This window comes from Loxodonta africana, chromosome 8, assembly GCF_030014295.1.
Source record: "Loxodonta africana isolate mLoxAfr1 chromosome 8, mLoxAfr1.hap2, whole genome shotgun sequence".
NCBI lineage: Eukaryota > Metazoa > Chordata > Mammalia > Proboscidea > Elephantidae > Loxodonta > Loxodonta africana.
Window position 1 is genome coordinate 32,512,483 of NC_087349.1, and position 25,058 is coordinate 32,537,540.

General features: G+C 35.0%; 1 protein-coding gene across 1 annotated transcript in view; it reads right to left on the reverse strand.

The window, feature by feature from the left end:
* Positions 1-1,381: 1,381 nt before the first annotated feature.
* The window catches only part of CAPZA2 (capping actin protein of muscle Z-line subunit alpha 2), a 46,538-nt gene continuing 22,861 nt past the window's right edge, over positions 1,382-25,058 (reverse strand). Inside the window, exons 4-10 of the mRNA XM_023544660.2 lie at positions 21,803-21,866; positions 14,836-15,042; positions 13,198-13,277; positions 8,770-8,848; positions 6,690-6,761; positions 3,275-3,337; positions 1,382-2,306 (exon numbers count right to left, since the gene is read on the reverse strand). Coding sequence (XP_023400428.2) covers positions 2,166-2,306; positions 3,275-3,337; positions 6,690-6,761; positions 8,770-8,848; positions 13,198-13,277; positions 14,836-15,042; positions 21,803-21,866 — 706 coding nt within the window. The 3' untranslated portion in view covers positions 1,382-2,165. The remainder of the gene's footprint in view (positions 2,307-3,274; positions 3,338-6,689; positions 6,762-8,769; positions 8,849-13,197; positions 13,278-14,835; positions 15,043-21,802; positions 21,867-25,058) is intronic.

The following is a 25,058-nucleotide window of genomic DNA, read 5'->3' on the forward strand; positions in this document are numbered from 1 at the left end:
ATCTAACTGCTATGGAATATTTTCCTTGAAGTCTAAAACTGAGCTCCTGACTAACCCCCATCTGCTCCTCCCAGAATCTTCCCCAATTCCACTCTTCCAATTCCTGAAGCCTAATGTCCTAAAAGTCTGTGGCATTTCTCTTTATCTCACATTCCACAACCTGTATTTTGGCAAATCTTGTTGATTTTGCCTTTAAAATATATTCAGAACTCACCACTTCTCATCACCTCTGTAGTTCCCACCTCAGCTCAAGTCACCATTCTCTCTCAATGTAGACATTCCAATAGCCCCCTAACTGGTCTCCCTGATTCTGCCTTTGCCTCAACACTTCAGTCTGTTCAACACGGTAGCAATATGGTTCCTATTGAAACTACATCCCTGAGCTTTGGGATATTTTGGGTTTCCATTCTTCCACTTTAATAAAATACTATTTTTAGATTATAAAAAGTAAGTGTATTGTACAACCAATATTTCAGATTTTCTGAATAACTGTGACAAGTCTTCCCTTTCACATGCAAACACTTTAAAAACAATTGCATGTATTTTGAAGAACACATTCTAGGCCACAAAACAGAATCAAAGTAATTGATCTTGTCAGGATGCAAACCTATGACAGCCAGATTGATAAAACTGAGCTAAGCCATTATTTATCTAGTATTTAGTTCAGAATCATCACCAGACTTCGTCTTTTAAAAAAGAGAACAGATATCTAATGCTACCAATTCATTTCTTTAGGAATTCCAATATGATAAAACTTGTAATTTAAAACTGAAAAGAAAATGATTTAACTAAAAATGTCATAATTTCACACTACACTCTCAAACCTTTCAAAGCCCAATAGGACTTTAGAAGAAATTAAACAACATGCTTTTGTTGAAAGAATCTTTTAAAATCTATACAATTCAAGCTAATGAAATATTTTATTATACATAATAAAAGTGTTTTTTTTTTCTTTAAAAACATTTCCAGACCCAGACATCTGCAGGAGTATGTGAGGAAAGGATTCCACTCGAGTATAGTAAGCAATGCTCTATTGAATGAAGCCATAAATCCACCCCACTTCCTATACTAAATACTAATGTTCATCACAGGCTTGAAATTCCTGTAGCATCAGTAAATGTATTTTTTAAATATTACAAACATGCTTATTATGCATAGGAAGATGGAAAAATTTAGACTGTTACTGCACACCATATGTACTCCCTGCTTGTCTAATTTACAACCAGTTAAGAATCACAATATCCAAAGAAAGTATTTTAAAATAGTATATGACTCACTGTTAAGTGATTTTCTACTCAAATAAATAGGAAAATTTGCATTTTAATGTCACATTGAATTTCAGTACTTTTCAGTTAAAAAAAAATAAACTGAGACATGGTCATGAGTTCAGGATTATATATATTACAATTTGCCTTGTTATAATACATTTGTGGCTTTATGATAAAAATAACTCAGGGACATATGAAATTCAAGCTAATTTGCATAACGGTCACAAGAAAAAAAAGCATTAAATGCATTTCTGAAATAAGTATTTTCATTTAATTTCAGAATCTCAAAACAGCATTAGACCTTGGCCTTGTTTAAAAAATGTTTAGTTAAACACTGAGCTAGCTAAATAACCCTCTTGTAAGATTTAAACACAACTGATATAGAAAATGCTTTCCCTCTAATCTCAATCTTACATACATGGAAGAGGTGACGGGAAATGGTAGACATTTCTTTAGCAGCATAGATGGCTAAATCCATTAACCGCCTTAAACTAGAATGTTCACTGTTGACCCCATTAAAAAGAACTGGGCAAATATCAAAAGTTACCCACTTCATAAACCAAAAGACAACAATTTTAGGGTTACAGTAAGTAAAATATTTTTGAAACACTTCAAAAACTTTTAACCATGAACTAGAGAAATCATCTCATTTTAAGAAAGAAAGGTCTAACAGAAGGTAAAAGATATTTAAACTAAACTGATTTTCAATCCTCTTAGAACAAAAGAAATGAAAAATCATGGTTGATTAGCTAAGCTTTGTGCTCTAACCAAACTAACTAATTACAGTGATTTAAATGGCAATAGCCCATCCGACTGGGCAGCCTGACAGTTCTGAATACGTTTTTTTTTTTTTAATAAAGGCAGACACTAAAATGATCCAGTCATGCAATGTTCATCTTATGCATTCTGCATCTCTTTGCCAATCTTGTAGCTAAGGATCTTGTTCCAATCAATCTTAGTGCGCGTAACTGGCAACTGTCGACGTAAGGCTTTGAAAGTAGTGTCCGACATCGTCTGGTAATTCTCACTGATGGCAGTCTATGGAAAACAGTAATTAGAAGTCTGAAGTAAGTGGAAGGAACGGGACAATTTATAAAACACATAGATGCTTTTAGAAAAACCTTTACTTACACATTATGTTTCACAGCTTTTTCTTTAAAATATTTTTGTTGTTGTTGAGAATATATATAGCAAAACATACACCGGTTCAACAGTTTGTACATGTACACCACTGATCACATCTTTTGGTTGTGCAACTATTTTTACTCTCCTCTTCTGAGTTGCTCCTCCCCATTAACGTAAATTCACTGCACCCCTACGGTTCCTATCTAATTTTTCGAGTTTCTTTCACTGCTTTTAAATAGTCAAAATAAATAAATAAAAATGCTTCTAAAAGCTGTCTAAAAGCAAATAAAAGAGAAAGCTTATCATTTTGAATAATTAAATTTAATGAAATTAAATTAAAAAATTAAACATTTGTGTATTCTCATTTTGATCTATTTTATTTCACTCAGTGCAATTTATACATTACTGTTTGCAAATGGTAAAAGCTTGTCCAAATCACAAATTAAATGCTTGAGTTGAAGACTAGTTTAGAAGCTTACTGACAATATAAAAAGAGCACAAAACGTGATCTAAGCAGATTACACATAATCCAAATGGTTTAAGAATTACCTCTCAAATTAAAATTCCCGACCACAGTCACTCAGTATCTTGGCTTATTTTCATCAATACTTAGAAATTATGGCTGGCTAGAACTGACCCTTAGTGTTTTTAAAATATAAAAATCTTACTTGAATTCAATTCATGGGTCACTTTTCTTGGTGACATTTTTGCAAGTTTGCCTTGTACCAAAAACAAGAAGACTATTTCTTATTACAGCAAAATAGTGAAAAATTCAGACTTATGGCCGTAATTAAAAATTTCACTGCTATTATTCATAAGTGAGTATAAATATCAAAAGTATACCAAAAGATTATATAACATAGTACTTTTGAAAATCATACCTGATATTCATTTTCTGCAGCTTCTACAATCTTTATAAATTCTTTTGCTGTTTGTACTTCATTCTGAAAATAAATAATGCAAATAAAATAGCTATTTAAAATTAAACCACTATTATTTCTAAATACATATGTATAGTTAATGAGATGTTATAATTTAACAAATAACACAGGACAGGAAAACTGGCAATAGGGAACCCAAGGTTGAGAAGACAGAGTGTTGACATGTCGTGGGGTTGTTAACCAATGTCATAAAACAATATGTGTACTAACTGTTTAAGGAGAAGCTAGTTTGTCTGCAAACCTTCATCTAAAGTCCAATAAAAAAAACTAACACACACACAGATGGAAATTACAGCAAGTAAAGAAAAAATACTATAAGATCAACTATTCTAAGTTCAAGGGGAACCACGAAAAAAATTTTTAAAATCCAGAGAATGAGCCTGGTTTCAGTGTTTAACTGGTTAAGGCAAGTAAAATTTTAATAACACACATTCATAAAAAATTCAATTATTACACTTAATATGTATTCCAATAGACAATCTTTAAAAGTAAGAAGTTAGACATGGATTTCTAATTGACTATAAATATTTTAAAATATTTACTGGATATTTACCACCATAGTGATACATTAAAAAACATACTACCTATTACGAAGACCTTAAAGTTTAAGGTTAATTTTTACTCCAGTGTTTACATACTTTTTGGAAAAAAAGATTTTTTAACATGCCAATATAATGAGTTTGTTTTTTCCGTAAGAGTAAAGTTAATGGAAACCTCAAATTTTCTATAAAATACTGTCAATGTAAACTTCTAATACTTTACTTTTCTAGATGGAAAGTTTTTTTTCTCAAATGAAAACAAAAACAATAATGAAAATGGTTTAAGTTCAAAATGCATTCCTAAAAAACTCAGCACAAGCTAGCATATTAACCAAATCCAACCCACTGCCACTGAGTCCATTCTGACTCATACAGACTCTATAAAACAGAGTAGAACTGCCCCCATAGAGTTTCCAAGGAGCGCCTGGTGGATTCGAACTGCTGACCTTTTGGTTAGCAGCTGTAGCACTTAACCACTAAGCCACCAGGGTTTCCACTAGCATATTAAAAAAAAAAGTTTAATTACTATGACCACCTCTCACAACTCAGTCTATATTTTGTTGACAAATCTCTTTTGCAAGGAGAGTACCACTTACCATAAAAGCAGAAATCATTTAAGTGCTAATGAAAAATTGAAAAAAATACAACTTCCTTCCCTACTTAGGTAGCATCTGACCTAACATATTCATTAAAAGGTAAAAACAAAACAAAAGCACGTTGCTGACTGAATCCATTACAACTCACGGCGACCCTATGTGTTACAGGGTGGCACTGAGCTCCCTAGGGTCTCCTTGGCTGTAATTTTTGTGGCAGCAGGCTGACAGAACCTTCTTCTGATGTGATGCTGGTGGGTCTGAATTGTCAGCCTTTCAGCTAGAAGCCAAGAGCAAAAAGCTGTACCACCCAGGGACCTAACACTTCCATACATGTTTCTTAAAGTTAAATCAAACACTTTCTTGAATTAAAAATTAACTTTTCTTTAATATTTACGTGTTAGATAATTTTGTGTATTAGCAATTTGATGCTTATATACACTGATACTTTTAGTACATAGCACAAACGCCTATGGAAAAATGTCATTGCTGATGTTACATTATTAATGTTCTTGGGGCAAAAAATTCCACAAAGAAACAGTTGCATATGCAATGAGTAGAATGTGTGAAAGAACTCTGTAGGAAAATAAAACCGAGTTTAAAAATGGTTGAATTTGAAAGCTGAACTTAAGAAAAACCCCATTAAATCATAATCCAAACAGCTAGAGGAAAGAAAACACACGATACAGTTTAAAGTTAGGTACAGGATCACAGAACTAAATGTAAGAGCTAAAACTATAAAACTCTTGGAAGAAAACTCTGGAGTAAATCTTTGTGACTTTGGGTTAGGCAATGATTTCTACTAAATACACCAAAAAGCACAAAAGGAAAAAATAAATTGGACTGCATCAGATCTAAAACCTTTTGTGCTGCACATTATACCATCAAGTAAGTAAAAGGACAACGCATCAAATGGCGGAAATTATTTGCAAGTCTTGTATCTGTTAAGGGACTTGCATCCAGAATATACAGAAAAACTCTAAAAACTGAACAATAAAAACACAAATAACCCAATTAAGAAATGGACAAAGAATCTGAACAGAAATTTCTCCAAAGGAGATACACATATGGCCAATAAGCACACAAAGAGATGTTCAAAATCATTAGCCATCAAAGAAATGTAAAGTGAAACCACAATGAGATACCACTACACACACACAAGGATGGCTATAGTCAGAAAGATAGGAAATGCTGTTTTGTCAACAACATGGAGAAATTGGAGGACTCATAGGACTACTGGTAGGAATGTAAAATCATGCAGGCGGCTTGGAAAACAGTCTGGCAGTCCTTAAAAGGTTAAACAGAATTATAATATGACCCACCAATTTCACTTCTAGGTATATATTCACCAGGAATGAAAACATATGTCTACACAAAAACTAGTGCACGAATGTTCATAATAACCGATAAGTAGAAATAACCCAAAGTCCATCAACTGATGGCAAACAAAATGTGGTATGTTCAAACAAAGGGATATTATCTGGCAATAAAAAAGAAATGAAGTACTGATGCATGCTACAAAATAGATAAACCTTGAAAATATTATGCTAAGTAAAAGAAGTCATAAAAGATTCCATTTATATGAAATGTCCAGAACAGCCAAATTCATAGTCAGAAACAAATTAGTGGCTGCCTAGGGTTGGCAGAGATTTGAGGGAAGGGATGAGGGGAATAGGGAGTGAGTACTAATGGGTATGGGTTTTCTTTTAAGGAGGAAAAAAATGTTCTAAAATTAGATTGATGATGGTTGTACAACCCTTTGAAAATACTAAAAAAACACTGAATTTTACACTTGAAGAGGGTGAATTGAATGGTATGTGAATTGTATCTCAATAAAGCTGCTAAAAGAAGCCCCAGTGGCACAATGATTAAGTACTTGGCTGCTAACAGAAAGGTCAGTGATTCGAACCCACCAGCAGCTCCACAGGAGAAAAGATGAGGCGACTTGCTCCTGTAAAGATTACAGCCTAGGAAACTCTATGGGGCAGTTCTACTCAGTCTTACAGGGTAGCTATGCGTTGGAGTTGACTCAATGGCACACAACAACAAAGCTGCTAAAAAAAAGTTAGGTACAGATTTCCAATTACTTACTTTCTTTAATCTCCCTGAAAACACTTTAATCCAAGGCAGAAATATTACTTGAAATGTTAATTCCAAAACTGCTCTGGTTTTACAGAATTACTGGATTAATGTTTACATTTTATTTTGGAATTAAGTACTTACAGACACTGTTAGGGAATCTTGTATATCTTTATGACTCACTAGCTGAACATTACCATCTTCGTAATAATGAACCTATTGAAAAAGAAATTACAGGAACGACATTACAGCAATTATCAAGATCCTCATAGCTTTAACAATCACATCAAAGCAAACGACATCTTATTTCAGTTCTAGCTTAGACTTACTTCTCTGCTAAGCTGTAGATCTTTCAAATGCAGACAACTCTTTCCACCTTCAGTCTAGTAAGGAGACTAGTTAGGGATTCCTGCAATTTATCCAGGCAAGCCCTGAAATGACCCGACTAATGGACATTTCTACCTCACAGTCTGTCCACAGGTACCTAAACTCAGGGTGGTCAAGACTGAACTCCCAATATTCCCTCCCAAACACTGCTCCTATTTTTATGTATTTCCACCAATCATTTAATTCCACAAATTCAAAGACATGAATTTATTCAACAAACATTATAACTGAATGAGTACTATAAATGTCTGCTACTGTAAAAGGTTCTGGGAATATATGGTTTTTAAAAAGACATAGTCCCTGACCTTATATTTCAACACAACATGTTAAGAGGTATGGACAAGGTACTTAGCAATACTCCAGACTCTGAGAGTTGAAAAAATATTTCGGGAATGAGGCAACACTGGACTTGGGTTTAGCAGAATGAGTAGGACAACAGTTAAACCAAGGGAGACTAGAAAGGACTGGAGGAGGCACTTCTGATTGAAATATATATGAGGTGGGGGGAGAGAGCAGAACAGCTAGAGAAATATATAGGTAAGGAACAAGTCAACTTTGGGTCTTATATGCCACGCATATGTGTCTGGACTATCTGGTAAGTGACCAGTACCACTAAATGGTCTTAAGTAGGCAAGTGATATATCCGGGTTTAAATATAAAACAGAACAAAATAAACAACAACCTTTCTGATGGCATTGTGAAAAATGGATTAGGGGATGGCAAAGGTTTCAGTAATTCAACAAAATAAATAACTATTACATGCTAGGTGCCATGCTAAGTGCTGGAGAGAAAACTGAACCAGACGATCCTTGCTCTCAACAAGCTTTGGTCCAACAGGGGAGCCATTTTAGAAATTGCTGTAATTATTCAGGTCCAGTTGAGAGGTAATGAGGCCTAACTGGAAGACAAACGATATCACCCATAATGGCTACCCTTCGGAGAGCACTTTGTGTCTGGCTCAGTTTTAACAATTTTATTCCTATTAACGAATTAATTCTTCAAACAACCATATGCGCTTTTTATTGTTGTTTTGCTTTTTTAACCAACAAGAAAACAAACAGAAACAGCTTACATGACATCTTGATGTTATGCAAGTAGTAACAAGCAGAGCTGGGATTCAAACTCAGGCAGTCTACATAAGACTAAAAATGTATACTGCTGTAAGTGTCTGATTCGTTGTATCCCTTTACAGCTCTCAGCATACACACCCTTCATGACAGTTATCAACAAATGTGTTGAATAAATAAGTGACCCATGATAGAAAAAGATTAGTGAATATTTGCCTTTAATTTATTTAGAAATACTTATTTTCAAGTACATGGTCTTAGGTATCAAATGTTCTCCTATTTTAAACATTGAACTTACATTAAGTTGAATTCTAATGGGTTTCATGTAAAAATCAAATATGAGTACAGAATACAATTAAAAGATATATGTAAGTTAATATACACACATATTTAAATACGTATTTATACATCTACACACATATACACATTAATATTATACTTCACAGAACCCAGAAGGCAGAACAGCACAATTCAAACTCAGAAGATGCTTGGATGAACAAATTGTATGAAAAACAGACCAAATGGTAGCATCTAATTTTAGCTGTTTTTAGAATCTGTCAGCTATCCTTGCAGATTTTTGATTACTAAGGCAATGAACCGCAAGGTTATTTAAAAGACGGAATTAGGATTACTTGTTTCTCCCGTTACCCCAAAACAAAGATCTGGAAGTAAAATGGCTTTGCTGTACTATGAAAAACCTCAATTTAGGAATTAGTTATTTCACTGTTCAGAATCATTAGAGATCAGTAAACAAATACTTTATTTCATACCTGAATTTTCAAGATGCCAACCACTTGAGTGGTTGAAGGAGTGATTGTAAACTTCCACTCTGACCTCCAACGACCATTCCTTAAAAATAAAAACAGCAGCTGTAAATAAGGTAGGGAAAATAATTTGAATAAATTTTAAGTTTCAGATTTAAATTTAATGCTACAGTGTGAGAGAGTGAGGACGATGAATGCTAGGCATTAATTTTTTAATCAGGAAATATTTAAAAGAACTGAAGGTTAAATTTAGTTATGAGCTACATTTACCTTATTGCTTAAAAAAAATGGCCTAAATAATGTATGCAACTTCAAAATTCTAAAGGTAATGCTTAAAATACAGTTCAAAACTAAATCATACAAGCTACTTCTAGGAGAAAAAGTTTAAGTTACTTCTTCATTTGAATCACTTATTCTCCAGTTAAGAACAAATGTCCAGATTATCAATGTAGTTGATGGTTTCACTTCTACTGAATGATAAAAAGTACCAAAATTTTTAAAAAGAATGACTAATGACTGTTACACTACAGTCTTCAGAAGTCTTGATATCTAGAAAGAGAAAAGCCACAAAGAACTATAAATGTCATACTGTTTTTCCTTTTTCCAATTTTAGTTTGTCAGTTTCCATATAAAAGGCACATCACTTCCCGCTCACCCAAATGATTTTTGTTACATAAATTAATATATATTCATGATAGGAAATTGAGAACATATAAACAAGCAACAGGTATATTTTTCATTTTTGTCTCCTGGACAGTGAATTTTATCCTATTTTTTTCTGGGATTTTTCATTGCAACTCTTCTTTCTGCCTTTATTTGCTGTTTGCATACTAAAAACGTATTCTCATATACAAATTAATACCTATTAGCTTTTTTGGAGTGTATATATTTCTAAAACAGTCACAAGGCTAGTGGATCATTATTATTTGTTCTTGCTATAAAACTTCTAGGTTCTCTTCAACATTCATGCAGTCTACCCAATAATTAAAGTCTATAGATCTAATACCCAAAATTTGTAAAATACTTCTACAACTCAACAACAACAACAACAAAAGACAAACAATCTAATCAAAAAATGAGCAAAGGACTTGAACAGACATCACCAAAGAGGATATTCAAATGGCTAACAAGCACATGGAAAAATGCTCAGTCACCAGCCATTAAGGAAATACAAATCAAAACCACAATGAGATACCATATCACCCCCATAAGAATGGTAATGATTTAAAAAAAAAAAAAAGGCAAACACTAGGTGTTGGTGAGGCTGTGGAGAAATTGGAACCTTCATCCATTACTGGTAGGAATGTAAAATAGTGCAGCCAATATGGAAATACAGTTTGGCAGTTCCTCAAAAAGTTGAACACAGAACTACCACATGGCCCAGCAATTCCATTCCTACAGACATATGTATACCAATGTTCATTTCAGCACTATACACAATTATCTGAAAGGTGGAAACAACTGGAATGTCCATCAACCGATGAATGGATAAGCACAATGTGGTATATTTTCTCCTCACTTATCAACTATCTTGTTACCTGAAATTTTGTGTTTACGACTACAGTAAAAAATCTATTATCTATTTTGTGCATTAATGATGTACATGTTGCAGTAACGAATGCTGAGTTGCAAGGCAAGAGTAACACTGGCTGTGATGGTTAAGGTCATGTATCAAGTTGGCTGGACCATGACTCTCAGTGGTTTGGCAGTTCTGTAATAATGTAAGATGGCAGTTCTGTAATGACGTAGTCATCCTGCATTTTGTGATCTGATATAGTCATCCTCCGTTTTTGTGTTAACGCCAATTTCACATAATGACCTGGTCTTTGAAGCCTAACCATGTTAGTAAGTGAGGAGAGGATGTATATACATAAAATTGAATATTACTCAGCCATAAAAAGGAATAAAGTCCTGATGCATGCCACAACATGGATGAACTTTGGGGACATTATGCTGAGCGAAATAAGTTAGACACAAAAGGATAATACTGTGTGATATCACTTATATGAAATAAGCAAATATGTAGTAACAAAAGTAATTAGTTTTTTGGTTAGAGGAGGGAGGGAGAAAGAGGGGGTGTTTGCTTAGAGTGCACTTTAGGTATGTTAAAGGTGGAAGGATAGTTTGGAAAAAGAAAAAATTGATAAACAACTTGAAGAATGTAGACAATGTTGCTGAAGTGTATATATAGAAACCACTGAAATGTTTTATGTGTTGTGTGTATATTATAATAAAAAAAGTCTACAGAATGACAGATACTAACATTAGGCATAAGAATATCAACACTTGATAACTACTATTATTAGAAATATATATATACTTTACAAATAAGAGAATTTCATAAAATGCATTGATTTGGAGTGACTCATCCCAGATTATCTAATAAAGCATGGTTGGAAAAAAATACCTAAGTCTATTCATTTTTATTTCATGATTCCAAACGAAAGTTTTCATTCTATTTAGGTATTAGTAGAAAAAAAAATAGTGAGTGGTTAGCATATACATTACTGTTTTATTACGACGATATGCATATATCACTGATTGTAAAAAAGAAAAAAAAAAAAAGGAATTGTAAACCAAGTAATGTTACCAATTTGAGGACAATTTTAAAAGATCCTCCAAAGGTATTACTATAATAATAGTGACAGTAAATGCTGCTGAGTAGTATACTTTCATTAATGGAATAAATAGTAAAGATGCTGTAATTTTTTAGAAAAGTAATTATATTCTGCCCCCTCTTTTATTAATCCTACAATTACAAAAATGTATTCGTTTAATAAACACTTTAGTCCCTAGGGCTGTTAGACACTGGGGAAACAGTAAACACCAAGAATGCAAGCTTCCTAGTGAAATCCAAAAAACATCCAAGACTAGTGCCTTCTGATTTTATTCTATATTTTAGGTAAACTGAAGCATATTTCTTTGTATCAAAACACTTAGATTTTACTGAGAACACTGTGACGCACGATATTCTGCACTCTAGAAAATCACGTAAAATTTATCTTTTCCAGAGTAGAAATTTTTAACTTCAAGGATACAATGTTCATAGTGGTGGCTTAGAAATAAAATATTCAGACATGTAAAGTGAAACAGTGAGAATAGAAAACTCAGAGACACATTTTTAAAATTTTATGTATGTTAAAGTTCAAAGGAATTCTATTTTTAAAAACTATTTAGTAAATTTCTTGTAACATCTCCAATATATATTAAGGTAAAACTGAATAACAAGAATTTTCCTTTAGCAGTTTAGTCTCAATAAGATTGATTTTATTATAAATCTCCTGGCACAAGTAGCATAAATTAATAATAATTTTGTGAAGATTTTTTTATTTTAGGATTCTGGTAGATTAATGCTGCATGTTTTTAAGGGTAAAATATAGGAATTACATTTATATTAAATTCATGAAAGTAACTCTGTACACTAGAAGCTTTAAGGGACTGCAATTTTCATTAAGGCATATATTCCCATATGGAATTGATTTTCCTTCAGTGATGATGGATCTGCACTCCTCCCAACGTTCTTGGCTAACCTTTTACGCTTGCATTTATTTCTGAAATGGTTAAGCAGTACAGCAACCTGGGTCATGGACCCAACTGGTCTATAGGGGTTACTGATACCTGTTACTTTACCTGCAATAGCACCACCAACCAACTTAGTTATGAGTCAAAGACTAATATACTTAGAAGGTAATTTTTACAATTGTACTTTTTCTGATGAGTCTCAGCACGTTTTAACAAGAAAGGAGGATAAAGGTAGGGAAAGAATTCACTCAATTCTGAACTTGTAAAGTCTTGAAAAACACTCCAGAATTTTATAACAGGAGATATCTCAGAAATCGTCTTGTTTAAGAACAAAAGGGCCAACAACTTATCAAGATTAATAGGACAAGTTTGTGCTTTGGGGGTAGAGTTTTATAAGGAATAATCAAATAACTGCATACAAAATTACAAGGCATGGTTTAATCTGCCTCATTGTATAAAACATGTCATTACTTTCTCATACTGGCCAACCAACCACAAAGCAATCTCCATAAAAACATCTACTTCAGAGCCCCTCAAAGCAGTTCACACAAGAATCATCGCTCTTCACTTTATAATTACCTCCTCCCTGCCCCCACCCCCGCCTCCCGCCGTGTAAGTTTTGTTCAGGAAAAACCCCTTCTCAGAACGAGCATATGGGCCCGCCAACTGGTCTGTTCCCAGGCACACATGCTCCCTTAGGATACTGTTTGCTGGTCTCCAAAAACTCCCTACATTCTCCCACACTTTTCACTGAAGGTCAATGGATTTAATGCTACCTTTACATGACTGGACAGATTAACACTGTTCTTAGACAATTACACAAAAACACGGTATAGCCCTCATCACTAAAGCAAGAAGCACAAAGAATATAAAAAACAAAAAAATTCCCCAAAACTAGAAATTATAACTTACCAAAAGTTTTTTGCTTGGAACTGATGGCTTTCTATGCATGCAATAATGGTCTGCTGTCCATCTATTTTTTTACCATATACCTTATTAACAAAGAAAACAAGCACAATTTAGGGCCACAGAATGTCCAACATTAAGTATCAGTAGTATTTTGGCACACATAAAAAACAAATGAAAAATACAAAATAGGTCATCATTCCAACATAGGAGCTAAAAAAAACAGTACTCAAATATGTGCATCTAATCACAGATTCAAGAGTGGGTCGCAGCAGACCTCAATTAATAAAGTAAAATTTATTGAGTAAAACTAATTGTGCTCTTAAGATATTCATAAACATCCTAGACATATAATGCTTTCCATTCCAAAATAAAGGTATCATAACTAAAGAGTTTATTTTAAGCATCTAGATACCAATCTAGCTGCTCCGTACAAATAAGAAGAGAACCTAGACTGTTTATAATTTTTGTTCACAATCTTTGGGGCTACCATTTCTCTGTCGTTTTAAAAAGTATTAGGACAGCAATGGGAAACATGAGAAGGGGCTTTAAGAGAATGTCTATGATGGATGACAATGTTATTTTACCTCCCGCGTACTGCTTTAAAAGTTATGACTAATCTGCCTTTCAAGCCTTTCAGGACAAACAAGGACTCTAACTCAACGTAAGCATCTTATGTTGTTGAGTTATTCTTCCAAAATAAACCTAATCAACAAGGTTGTAATTCAAAGAACTCCTAAGAGATTTTAGGCTATGTTGCTGTATTTCTCAAATAATTACTGAGAGCGAGATACTTAAGAGGACCATATGAATTTTCGTCCTAAGTGAGAAACGTCTGAGAATGAAATCAGGTGTAACTGGAGATGTTAATAATGAAGTTGAGTCAGCAGGTATAAATCAAGATGCAGGGTCATCTTAGGTTGGAGAGGTAAGCAGAAGTCAGGTCCACAGGGGCATGTTCAAAAGTCTAGACTCTGTCCCAAGTACAATGGGAAATCTCTGAAGGGTTTCAAGTAGGTGATTTTCACGATCTGACTGAAAGGCCACTCTGCTATAGAAAAGACCACGGAACACAAATAAACTGGAGGACTAAAAAGCTCAGTTGAGTACAATTTTATGGAAATAAAAAGAAAAAAGCACTCATACTTTCCGTTCATTTTATCCCAAAAATGTAAACATAGGTTACGCTGTTGAAAGAATCATATATTGAAAAAAAAAAAAAAAAAACCACAGGAAATTTGGCTATAAAACACATGAGGACATGATTCTCCACCTAAATAATTTTATTTGCTCCAAGATTTCTATAACTAAATAAAAGGAAATTTGATCTAAGCTTACAGAGTCATGAACATGAGATTAAAGAATCTCATCATATCCTGCCTCTTCTAATCCATGTATTAGCATTCCTATGGACTTAATTCAAGATACAGCCATTTTTCCCTTTTAGACTATCATAAAATATCTATATTTACTATTTAGAGCTTCTTAAAAAGAAAAAAAAAGTAAACATTCATATAAACTCCGGGGGGCGGGGGGTGACAAGTTATAAGACGTCAGTTCTGTAAGTTAATGTAAATTTCAGGAGATCATAAAAACATTGTCACATTTACACAAAACAGAAGCTGATGCACACTGATGACTCACAGTGCAGACCCCATTTGGGTAATGTTCTTTCACGTAAGCTCGCAGAGCAGTTTCCACTGAAGTTCTCCATAATTCAACTGCATTTTCTGCTTCATAGGGTCTTGGATCAGTTGCTTCCTTTCTTAGGTGATCAAATTTGAAACAGATTCTGTTTTTTGGATCCAAAAACTTTCCATTTCCCAAGTCTCCATGTTCTGTTATCAATACCTTCAATGATGGAATAATTTTGAAAAAAAGGATTTAAAACAGTATGCAAATACTGATACATATTAATATATATTCACGTAAGAGTTTTCCTTAAAACTATAAAACAGTTGTATTCCAAGCAACAGGTTTAACTATACTGGTACAATTTTAATACTTCAAATGAGTTGAGTATAAAGAAAAATGAGACTACTCCCATTCAGCGTAGATTTTCTCCCAGTATAACTTCCAGCTTCTTAGTGAAAAAAAATGCTTCCTTTAATAAACTACTGGAGCCAGTATTTTTTTCTCTTGAGAAGAGTAAACAGTTTATCATTTCTAATATCAGTCTCCAGCTCCTCAGAACTAGGGAAGTGGTAATAACATTTAACCAGCATGGTTACAAGAATGATTTAGGTTCAGTAAGAATCCTCTTCAGTGCTTCCTACGTTGTTCTCAGGCCCACAATCTCTACTCTGAGGTGCCTGCTTCTTGTTTCTTATAAACTAATCACTGTCAGTTGTTTACTTTCATATTTTTGAAACATAATTTATTCATTTATGTACATGCATAAATTTGATAATATACATTTCTGTGCCTTAATTTTTTAAAATTTCCCTTTTCTCCTTCTCTTGCAATTCTCCCAATTCACCTGTCTATGCTAGGACTTTCTTCTCCTTCTGCTGTAAATTATGCTATCAACATAGTATGAATCCTTTCAAAATTTTTTCAAACGCATATCATAATTCTACATAGATTAAAAAAAAAATTTTTTTTTTTTAAAATATAGGCATATCATATATACATACACACATGTACAGGGTGTTTGGGTTATTATTTTATAAAAATGGAATAAAAACAGATACATACACACTTTCCTGCATTGGGCTTTTTTCATCATAAACACATTTGGAAAGCTGACTAGCATACCTCTCACCTTTCTTTTTAATGGCAGATTAATATTTCATGATGTGGATACACCATAAGTTATTCAGCCATTCCCTTACTGATGGGCACTCTTCACTTCCAGGCTGTTTTCTTTTGTTTTTTGGGGGGGAAGGGGTACATTAAAAATGCTGAAAAACTATTACTGTACAGTCAGCTCTCCATATCCGCAGGTTTCACATCCACAGATTCAACCAACTTTGGATAGAAAATACTTCGGAAAAAAGGACAACTTTTCTTCTTGTCATTATTCCCTAAACAATACAGTATAACAATTATTTACATGGCATTTACATTGTATTAGGCAAGTATAAGGGGGGCATGTGCATAGGTTATATGCATATACGATGCGATTTCATATTCGGGACTTGAGCACCCATGGATTTTGGTATTCATGGGGGTCCTGGAACCAATACAGAGGGATGACTGTACATATATTAACGTACCAATGCTTTTATTTTTAATGGCTAGATTGCCAGCAGTGGGGGTGGGGGTAGTAGGTAAAGGGTTTATATATTCTTAAATTTTAATACATAATTATGCTCCAAAAAATGACTATGAAAATCCACATTCCATAAACAACTTATCAGAGTATGCTTTCTTCCACATCACCACCATCAACAGCCATTACAGCTCTTACTTTAGTATCACGGGTATAAAATGGCATCTCATGAATTACATTTCTCCAACTACTGGTAAATTTAAACATCTTTTCATATTTGTAGGCTATTTGCGCTTCTGTGAGCAAATATATTTTAATATTTCACCTGGGTTTTTTTTTCCCTTATCAACTTATAAGAACACGGATATCATTTTACTTGGATCCACAATCAACGCCCAAAGAAGCAGCAGTCAAGAAATCAAACAATGCATTGCATTGGGCAAATCTGCTGCAAAAGATCTCTTTTAAGTGTTCAAAAGCAAAGATGTCACGCTGAGGACTAAGGTACACCTGATCCAAGCCCTGGTGTTTTCAATCGCCTCATACGCATGTGAAAGCTGGGCAATGAATAAGGAGGACTGAAGAATCGGTGCCTTTGAATTATGGTGTAGGTGAAGAATACTGAATACCATGGACTGCCAGAAGAATGAGCAAATGTCTTCGAAGAAGTATGCCTGAATGCTCCTTAGAAGCGAGGATGGCGAGACTTCATCTCATGTACTTTGGACATGTTAGCAGGAGGGACCACTCCCTGAAGAAAAACATCATGCTTGGTAAAGTAGAGGGTCAGCGAACAAGAGGAAGACCCTCAACAAGATGGACTGACACAGTGGCTGCAAAAATGGGCTCAAACATAGTAACGATAGTGAGGTTGGCTCCGGGCCAGGCAGCGTTCCTTTCTGTTGTACATAGGATCACTATGATTCTGTAAGTTGGAACCAATTTGATGGCACCTAACAACAAAAAATTTATACCACAGTTTAAAAAATTATTATCTAGTAAAAAAAAAAAAAAAGTCCATCTTTCCATTCATTGTTTCTGGATTTCCAGTCTTGTTTCAGATGGTCTCCCCGGGCCTATATTGAACATAGGGTATAATTTTCTCCTAAAACTTTAGTCATTTCACAAGTTTTTACTTCATCTGAAATTTATTTCTGTATATTGTGAGACCTCAACTTAACTTTCTTCTTGGAAGTCAGTTGTGCCAATGTTTCTTATTATATGTCTGACTAAATTATAACGGTCATTTATAAACATTTTCACATATTCTGGGACTAAAATCTAGTTCTCTATGCTTGTTCTGGTGGCACAGTGGTTAAGAGCTTGGCTGCTGGTCAAAAGGTTGGCAGTCTGAATCCGCCAGGCGCTCCTTGGAAACTCTATCAGGCAGTTCTCCTCCGTCCTTTAGGGTTGCTATGAGTCGATAATGATTGCATGGCAATTGGTTGGGTTTTTTTTGTCTATGATTGTTCTACTGATCTAGTTTTCTATACAATACCATAGATCTGACTGCACTGGATGTAAAGTATCTTCTGCTATTTGGTCATTTGGAGCTTTTATTTTTTTCATATAAACTTTATAATTTTGACAAATTTAACTGAAACTACATTAAATTCACCTATTAAAACAGTAACATAGCCTTTCTAAGAATAAAATGTGGTATGTCTTTCCATTGTTTAGATACTGTTTTATGTTTCAATAAGTCTATTATTTTCTTCTGGAAACCCTGATGGTGTAGTGGTTAAGAGCTATAGCTGCTAACCAAAAGGTAGGCAGTTCGAATCCACCAGGCGCTCCTTGGAAACCATATGGGGCAGTTCTACTTGCTAAGATTATTCCTAGGTTAATGTGTCATTTTCACCACTATTTCAAATGGTAATCCCCCTTCACCATTTCTAGTTTTAAGTACTTACCTGCTGCAGTACAGGAAAGCTAATGAATTTTGTATACTTACCTTAAATTTAGGCATCTTACAAAATTAATCTATTAAGCCTAGTATTTTTTTTTGGCGGGGGGGTTAATTTTACTAGACTCTCTTGGTATTCCCAAATATATAAATCACATCACCAGAGTATTCTCTTCTTTCTCAATGCTTCACAAATTTTCATTTTCTTACCTTTTTGTAATTGTTTGTGTTTGTACTATTTATATTTAAGAGGTTTTTTTCTTCTATACCTATTTTACTTACGGTTTTTGTTTTTAATGAAACATGGCTGCTGGACTTTTTGCCATCTACTGATACACCATAAACTTTTTCTTTGGTTTACTGGTTAACAGAATGAACTAATAGATTGTCTTAGATCACTCAACTTAAAAAAAAATTGATTTCTTCTATCTGGCAAATCCTCTTTTAGAAATTTATCCTAAGAAAGCAATACTCAATACTCTAGAGGTACAAAGATATTCAGCAGTATTATCACAGTATTCACTATTTTTCAATAGCTAAAAAAAAAAAATTCAGAAATTTTTTGAGTTTAAAAATTCATAAAACCAAAACCTCCTGAGAGGAATAAAATACAGGAGATTAACAAAATGAGTGCAGTGTGTGTGTATATATATATCCATATATATATACACACGTATCTAAATATGTAAGCTTATATTTTTCCTTCAATTACAAGTCATCTTCTGTCTAGTCTCACTCTCTCCCTGTAACTCCAACACTATGTATATAATGAATAATGCTAAATGCAAGCTTTGACATTAGCCACTAAGGACTAACTGGCACCACTTTTTCTCTATGCCCTACTACCAACTCCTTCGTACATTATTTTATATAAATTGTGCTTCGTGAAAGCGTATTATAAGTTAAAACAATCGCCATTCAATTATCAGTAACTCTAAACCAAAAACTCAAAAACAAAAACACAATGCTAATGACATTTTGTGGTTTTTCTTAGCTGAGCAAAGTTCTAACTTGCATTTTGGAAAGAAAAGTTTTAATAACTACTAAATGCTAAGTTACTCACATGAAGAACTGAAGAATTCCAGAGCAACCAAATTATGATATAAATCTTACTAACATATATTTTAGATTTTGGATTAATATAGGATTGATATTTTTTCCTATAAAAAACAAGAAAGTAGATTTAAAGCAATTATTTTCTAAAATCTTAAACTATATCTGAGTATTTCTAAAAGGAACTTTCTGCTTACAGAAATTATTGGTCTCAACAATAGCAACTAAACTTTCAATTACTTTCCCATAAGTGGCTGTCTTGGTTACCGGTGCTGCCATAACAGAAATTCCACAAGTGGGTGGCTTTAGCAATCAGAAATTTATTTTCTCACAGTTCAGGAGGCTAGAAATCTGAACTCAGGGTGCCGGCTCTAGAGGAAGGCTCTCTCTCTCTGTCAGCTCTGGGGGAAGATCCTTATCTCTTTGAGCTTCTACTCCTGGGCAATCTTCACACGGCTCAGCATCTCTCTTCTATCTCTGCTTCTCTTGCTTGCTTGTTTAATCTCTTTTAACCCCAAAGGGGCTGACTCAAGTTACACTCCACACTAATCCTGTCTCATTAACATAACAAAGACAACCCATTCCCAAACGTGATTATAGCCACAGGTATAAAGGCTAAGATTCATAACACATATTTTGGGGGGACACAATTCAACCCATAAGATGCTATCCTTTGGCCCCCCAAAATTCATGTCTTTGCCACATGCAAAACACATTCACCCATCACATCATCCCAAAAGTCTTAAATCAACTCCAAGTCCAAAATCGCATCTTCTGGGTCATCTAAATCAAATACGGGTGAAACTGTGGGCGTACTTCCTCCAGGGGCAAAATTCCTCTTCATCTGTGAACCTGTGAAATCTAGAATACAAGTTGTCTGCTTCCAAAGTGTAATGGTAGAACAGGCACAAGGTCGACTTTCCCGTTACAAATGGGAGAAAGTGGAGGGAAAGGGATATAACAGGCACCAAGCAAGTCCAAAACCCTGCAGAACAAATTACATTAGCTCTCAAGGCTTGAAAATAACCCTCTGCTCTCTAAGACCATCTGGACAGTGGTCTTGCCCTCGGCCTTGGGCTTCCGCTCCACCTCCTAGGCCCATTGGAATGGCAACTCTGCTCCCCCAGCTTTAGGTGGCACCATTCTCCTAGTCCATCTGAGTGAAGACCACACCCCTTCAGCTCTGGCAGGACCCATTCTTCTGCCCTTGGGCATGGCAGCCTGGCCCCTCACTTTTGGGTGGCGGCCCCATCCCCTGGCACACCTTAATGGTAGCCTCACACTAAGGAACCAAGTTGGTGAATATCTGACTCTTTGAAACCTAGGAGGCTACGGCCCCACCCCTTTGGGATCCAGGAGATCATGGCCCCAACCCTTTGAAGCTGAGAAAGCACTGCTTCCTGTGCTCCTTTTAACAGTTCTGCGATTTTTGAGCTGCTCCAGGGATGGTCCTTTTCTTGCAGAACAAAAAATTTAGTTCCTTCAGCCTGTTTCCTGCCTGTAGAATTCCAGGTGGGACAGCATTCTTTTCTTTCGTTCCTTCTCTGTTCCCTTCAGTCTAAGCTGATGGGTTCTCTGCTGTGGTAGTTGGTTAGATCCATTAGTCACAGGCCTGATCTCTTTAACAAAAGATGTGCAGCCATGTCCTTGGTGAACATTCTAGGACACGTGTCCTTACTATGTACAAAAGAATTTTCGAAATAATTCTGTTTTCATTTTGCACAATTCACTTTAAAGTCCATCTCTTTCCTCTGACATTTTACTACATGTGTTAACGAGAAACCATGTGACTTCTTTAAGACCTTGCTAAGAAATCTCCCCAGCTAAATATCCAAGCTTATCACTTACAAGTTCTACCTTCCACCAAACATTCAGCCAAGTTCTTCACCACTGCCTAAAAAACATCACTCTTCCTTCAATGTCTGATCACATGTTCATTATTTTCTTTTAAAGCCTCAACTGAGCATATTTAATGTTCACATTTGTAGCAACATTCTGTTGCTGGTGCCTTATGTGCCCACTAAGATGATACTTTATAGCTCTCCTCGCTTCCTTCTGAGCCCTTGCCAGAACTGCCTTTGACAACCATAATTCTACCAATAGTTTCTTCAAGGCAATCTAGGCTTTTACTGTTAGGTACCTTAAAACTCTTCTAGCCTCTACCCATTACCCAATTCCAAAACCGCTTCCACATTTTAGGTATCTGTTGGAACACCCCACTCTGCCAGTACCAAATTCTATCTTAGTTATCTAGTGCTGCTATAACAGAAATACCACAATTCAATCCCTATCAGTGGCTATGACTACAATGAACAATTTTTTTCTCTTTTTAATATTTTCTTTTTTTAATACCACTTCACAATTCTTCCAGGAGACATTAGTCATTTTACATGAAAAAAACCATAGCCAGATGTATGTTGTATTTACATGCAACATACCTGATCTTCATAACCTTCAATTTTTACTGGAGTAAACTGGTCCAAGTTATACTGTGCAAATGCACTAAAAAAATAAAAAGGTCAATTACTTAAAATACACATTTAATGCTTTTTTAAAAATGACATTCAAACAATTCATCTGTCGATAAAACTCTCCTGCATTGCACGTGACAAAGTAAGTAAAATTTATAATTCTCCATTATTGATCTTATACTAGCTATAAATATTATATGGCTATGGCTATCTTTTTGCAACATAAAATGAAATCAGTAAGTATAACTGTCCTTTTCATTCAGGACCCAGAAAGTAAAGGTTAGCTATCTATAAGATATACACCTATATATCCATTTATTCAAGATATATTTAGTATGCAACATATCAGGCAAGATTAGGTGCTGTGAGAGAGAGAATAATCAGACACATCCCATGATCCAAGGGCTTACAGGTGAATGGAAGAAATAATGGACACACATAGCTATAAAATAAAGTAGAAAGTTAACCTAAGAGAATTACTAATAAAGCACCATGAAAAATATAAAAAAAGAATTACATTCTGTTGAAGCAAAAAAAGAAGAAAATAAAATCAGGGATGATTTCATAATGAAGGGGGTACTGAGAAATGGCTTGAAAAACTGGAAGTGTATCTCAATTAGAGGGAACCATATAGGCAAAAAAGCACATAGAAAAATAACAAATATTGCAGTTGGCTGGAGCACAGTTTTGGTGAATGAGACATTTGGGAAACTAAGATGGAGGCATAGGCTACATACAACATCAGAGAAAGCATCAAGTTCAATGCCTGGCATATATCAGGTGTTCAGTTAGCTTTCAAAAAAATTGCAAGGCTCGGAATGATGGGATAATTATTTTACTTAGGAAGCAAAGCAGAGCCACAGAAGTTGTTGAGAAAGGAAAACTATTTCTAAGGAAGATTAATTTGGCAGTAGTGTATACATGAAATGAGCTTTGGTGGTGCAAAGTGCTAGGCTGCTAACCAAGAAGTTGGTGGTCTGAACCCAGCGGCTCTGAGGGATAAAGACCTGGAGATCTTCCTCTGTAAAGATTACCGTCTAGAAAACCCTACTCTGTCACATGGCGATTGCTATGATTTGGAACTGACTCAACAGCACTCAACAACAACAACAAAAGTGTGTATGAGGAATTGGGCAGTGAAGCAACCAGTCAGGAAAAACAGGCAGGCTATCACAAACATCCATGTGAAAACTGCTAACAGTCTGATTAAAAAATATTGAGATACAGCTGCTGGAAGCAATATTTGCCCCAGATGGATCTCACATGTCATACATGGAGGAAATGATCAAGAATAATGCCTCTCTCTACTCTTACATGGGTAATACATAATAACATCAATACATATTTGTAGGAAAAATCTTCCTAATAGAAAAAAATTACATAAAAACCATATTGTATTTTGTTGAGTGTACAACCTGGAAATGTTTTTACTTAACAGAAGATACTGAGAATTTAAAAACTTAGGAAAACATCTCTAACCTTAATCTATTTGGAAGTTTTTCAAATGACACTGAATTTTCGGGTATTTAATTAGCTACTAAGTCATTCCTAGAAAGAAATGTTTGATTGAGCAAAGCGCTACTGATGAGTTAGCAGGGGACTAGAAAATGTAAAAACAAGGTAGAAATAAATTGCTAGCTGTCAAATTCTTGACACCGCATGCTCAAAAAAGATGGGGATGAATACAGAGGTGCATGGAGGGCGAGATGGAAAGAAGGAGCTATTCACTATTGACTTTAATTCATTAAAACTATCATTTTCCTAGGAATGGCTTCCACATAGCTAGGCAGTTACTAGGCCTTAAATGAGCTTTATCTCAAAAGTTATGTTTGTAAACTAAATTACTTATAATTTAGGATTCATCTTCCAGTAAAAGCAATGATTAAGTGGTAAATTTAAATAGTTAAATAGTAATTTGGTTCCATGCTGGACCAAAAGTCTTGGTACTCACTAATCTAGGAGTCAGAATATCTGTATTTTGTTCCAGCCCTGTTATTAGCTAGTATGGGCCCCACTTACCTCATCTACAAAAAGAGGGGTTTGGACTAGATGACTGCTAAGCCCCTTGCAGTTCAGAAAACTCACCCTACCCACCTACTCAGCATCCACTCACTCACTCCCCCAACCATCCATGCAAATATTTATTAAGCTCTTACGTATGCCCAACACTCCACTAGATAAAGGGAAAATGATGCTTTCCCTGCCCCTGTGGAGTTCTGTGGCCCAGTCATCCATTTCTAGGCTACCTGGTTCCTACATTTAGATTTCTACACCATTTACTATTAATCAGTCACCAAGTCATATCTTACATTTTTCATCACGTCTTTCCAACACTTTCAGGAGCCCTGGTGGCAGAGTAGTTAGGTGCTCAGGCTGCTAACTAAAAGGTCAGCAGTTTAAATCCACCAGCTGCTCCTTGGAAACCCAACTGAGCAGATCTACTCTGTCCTATAGAATTGCTCTGAGTTGGAATCGCCTCAATGGCAATAGGTTTGGTTTGGCTTTTCCCACACTTTAGCCTCATCATTTTCCTTATTCGATTATTCACTATTAGAATCCTGTTTCCCCGTTAGTTTGGATTTCGCATACTGGGTAGTATATACATATATACTAGGAGGAAAATTAGCTGGCTGAACGGATACTAAACACTCTTCGTAAGGACCAAAAATCTGTTCAAATAACTAATGGTTAGCCTAAAATATGAGACCCCAGGCCTTATTTTAGGAGATAGGAGTGGGGAGAGAATCAATTATTTCTCTGAAATCCTAACATAGTTGTAGGAAGTCTTACCTGTGGTCGCTTGTTCAAAGACAATGTGTCAGGATTTAGAACGGCCTGATCTTTGAATCAAGGAACTCTGGTGCCCGGTGGATAAGGTCTTGGCAAGAGAAAAATGTGGCAGTGTGCTTCCATAAATATTTACAGCCTTGGAAACCCTATGTGGCAGTTCTACTCTGTCCTACAGGGTAGCTATGAGTCAGAGCCGACTGGAGGGCAATGGGTTTGGCTAGTCTTTGAATCACTCACAAATTCGGAAAACATTTAAATTAAGTACCATGTGTGAGGTACTATGTTTGGTATTCAAGAATAAATAAACTCCCAGTCCTCAAAGATCAATCTACTAGGGTCAAAAATGTAACAAAAATGTAAAATCTACATAAAAGTTAAAGCAATCACAATTTCAAAAATCAAAGCTTTAAAAAAATAATTTCATCCAATTTTG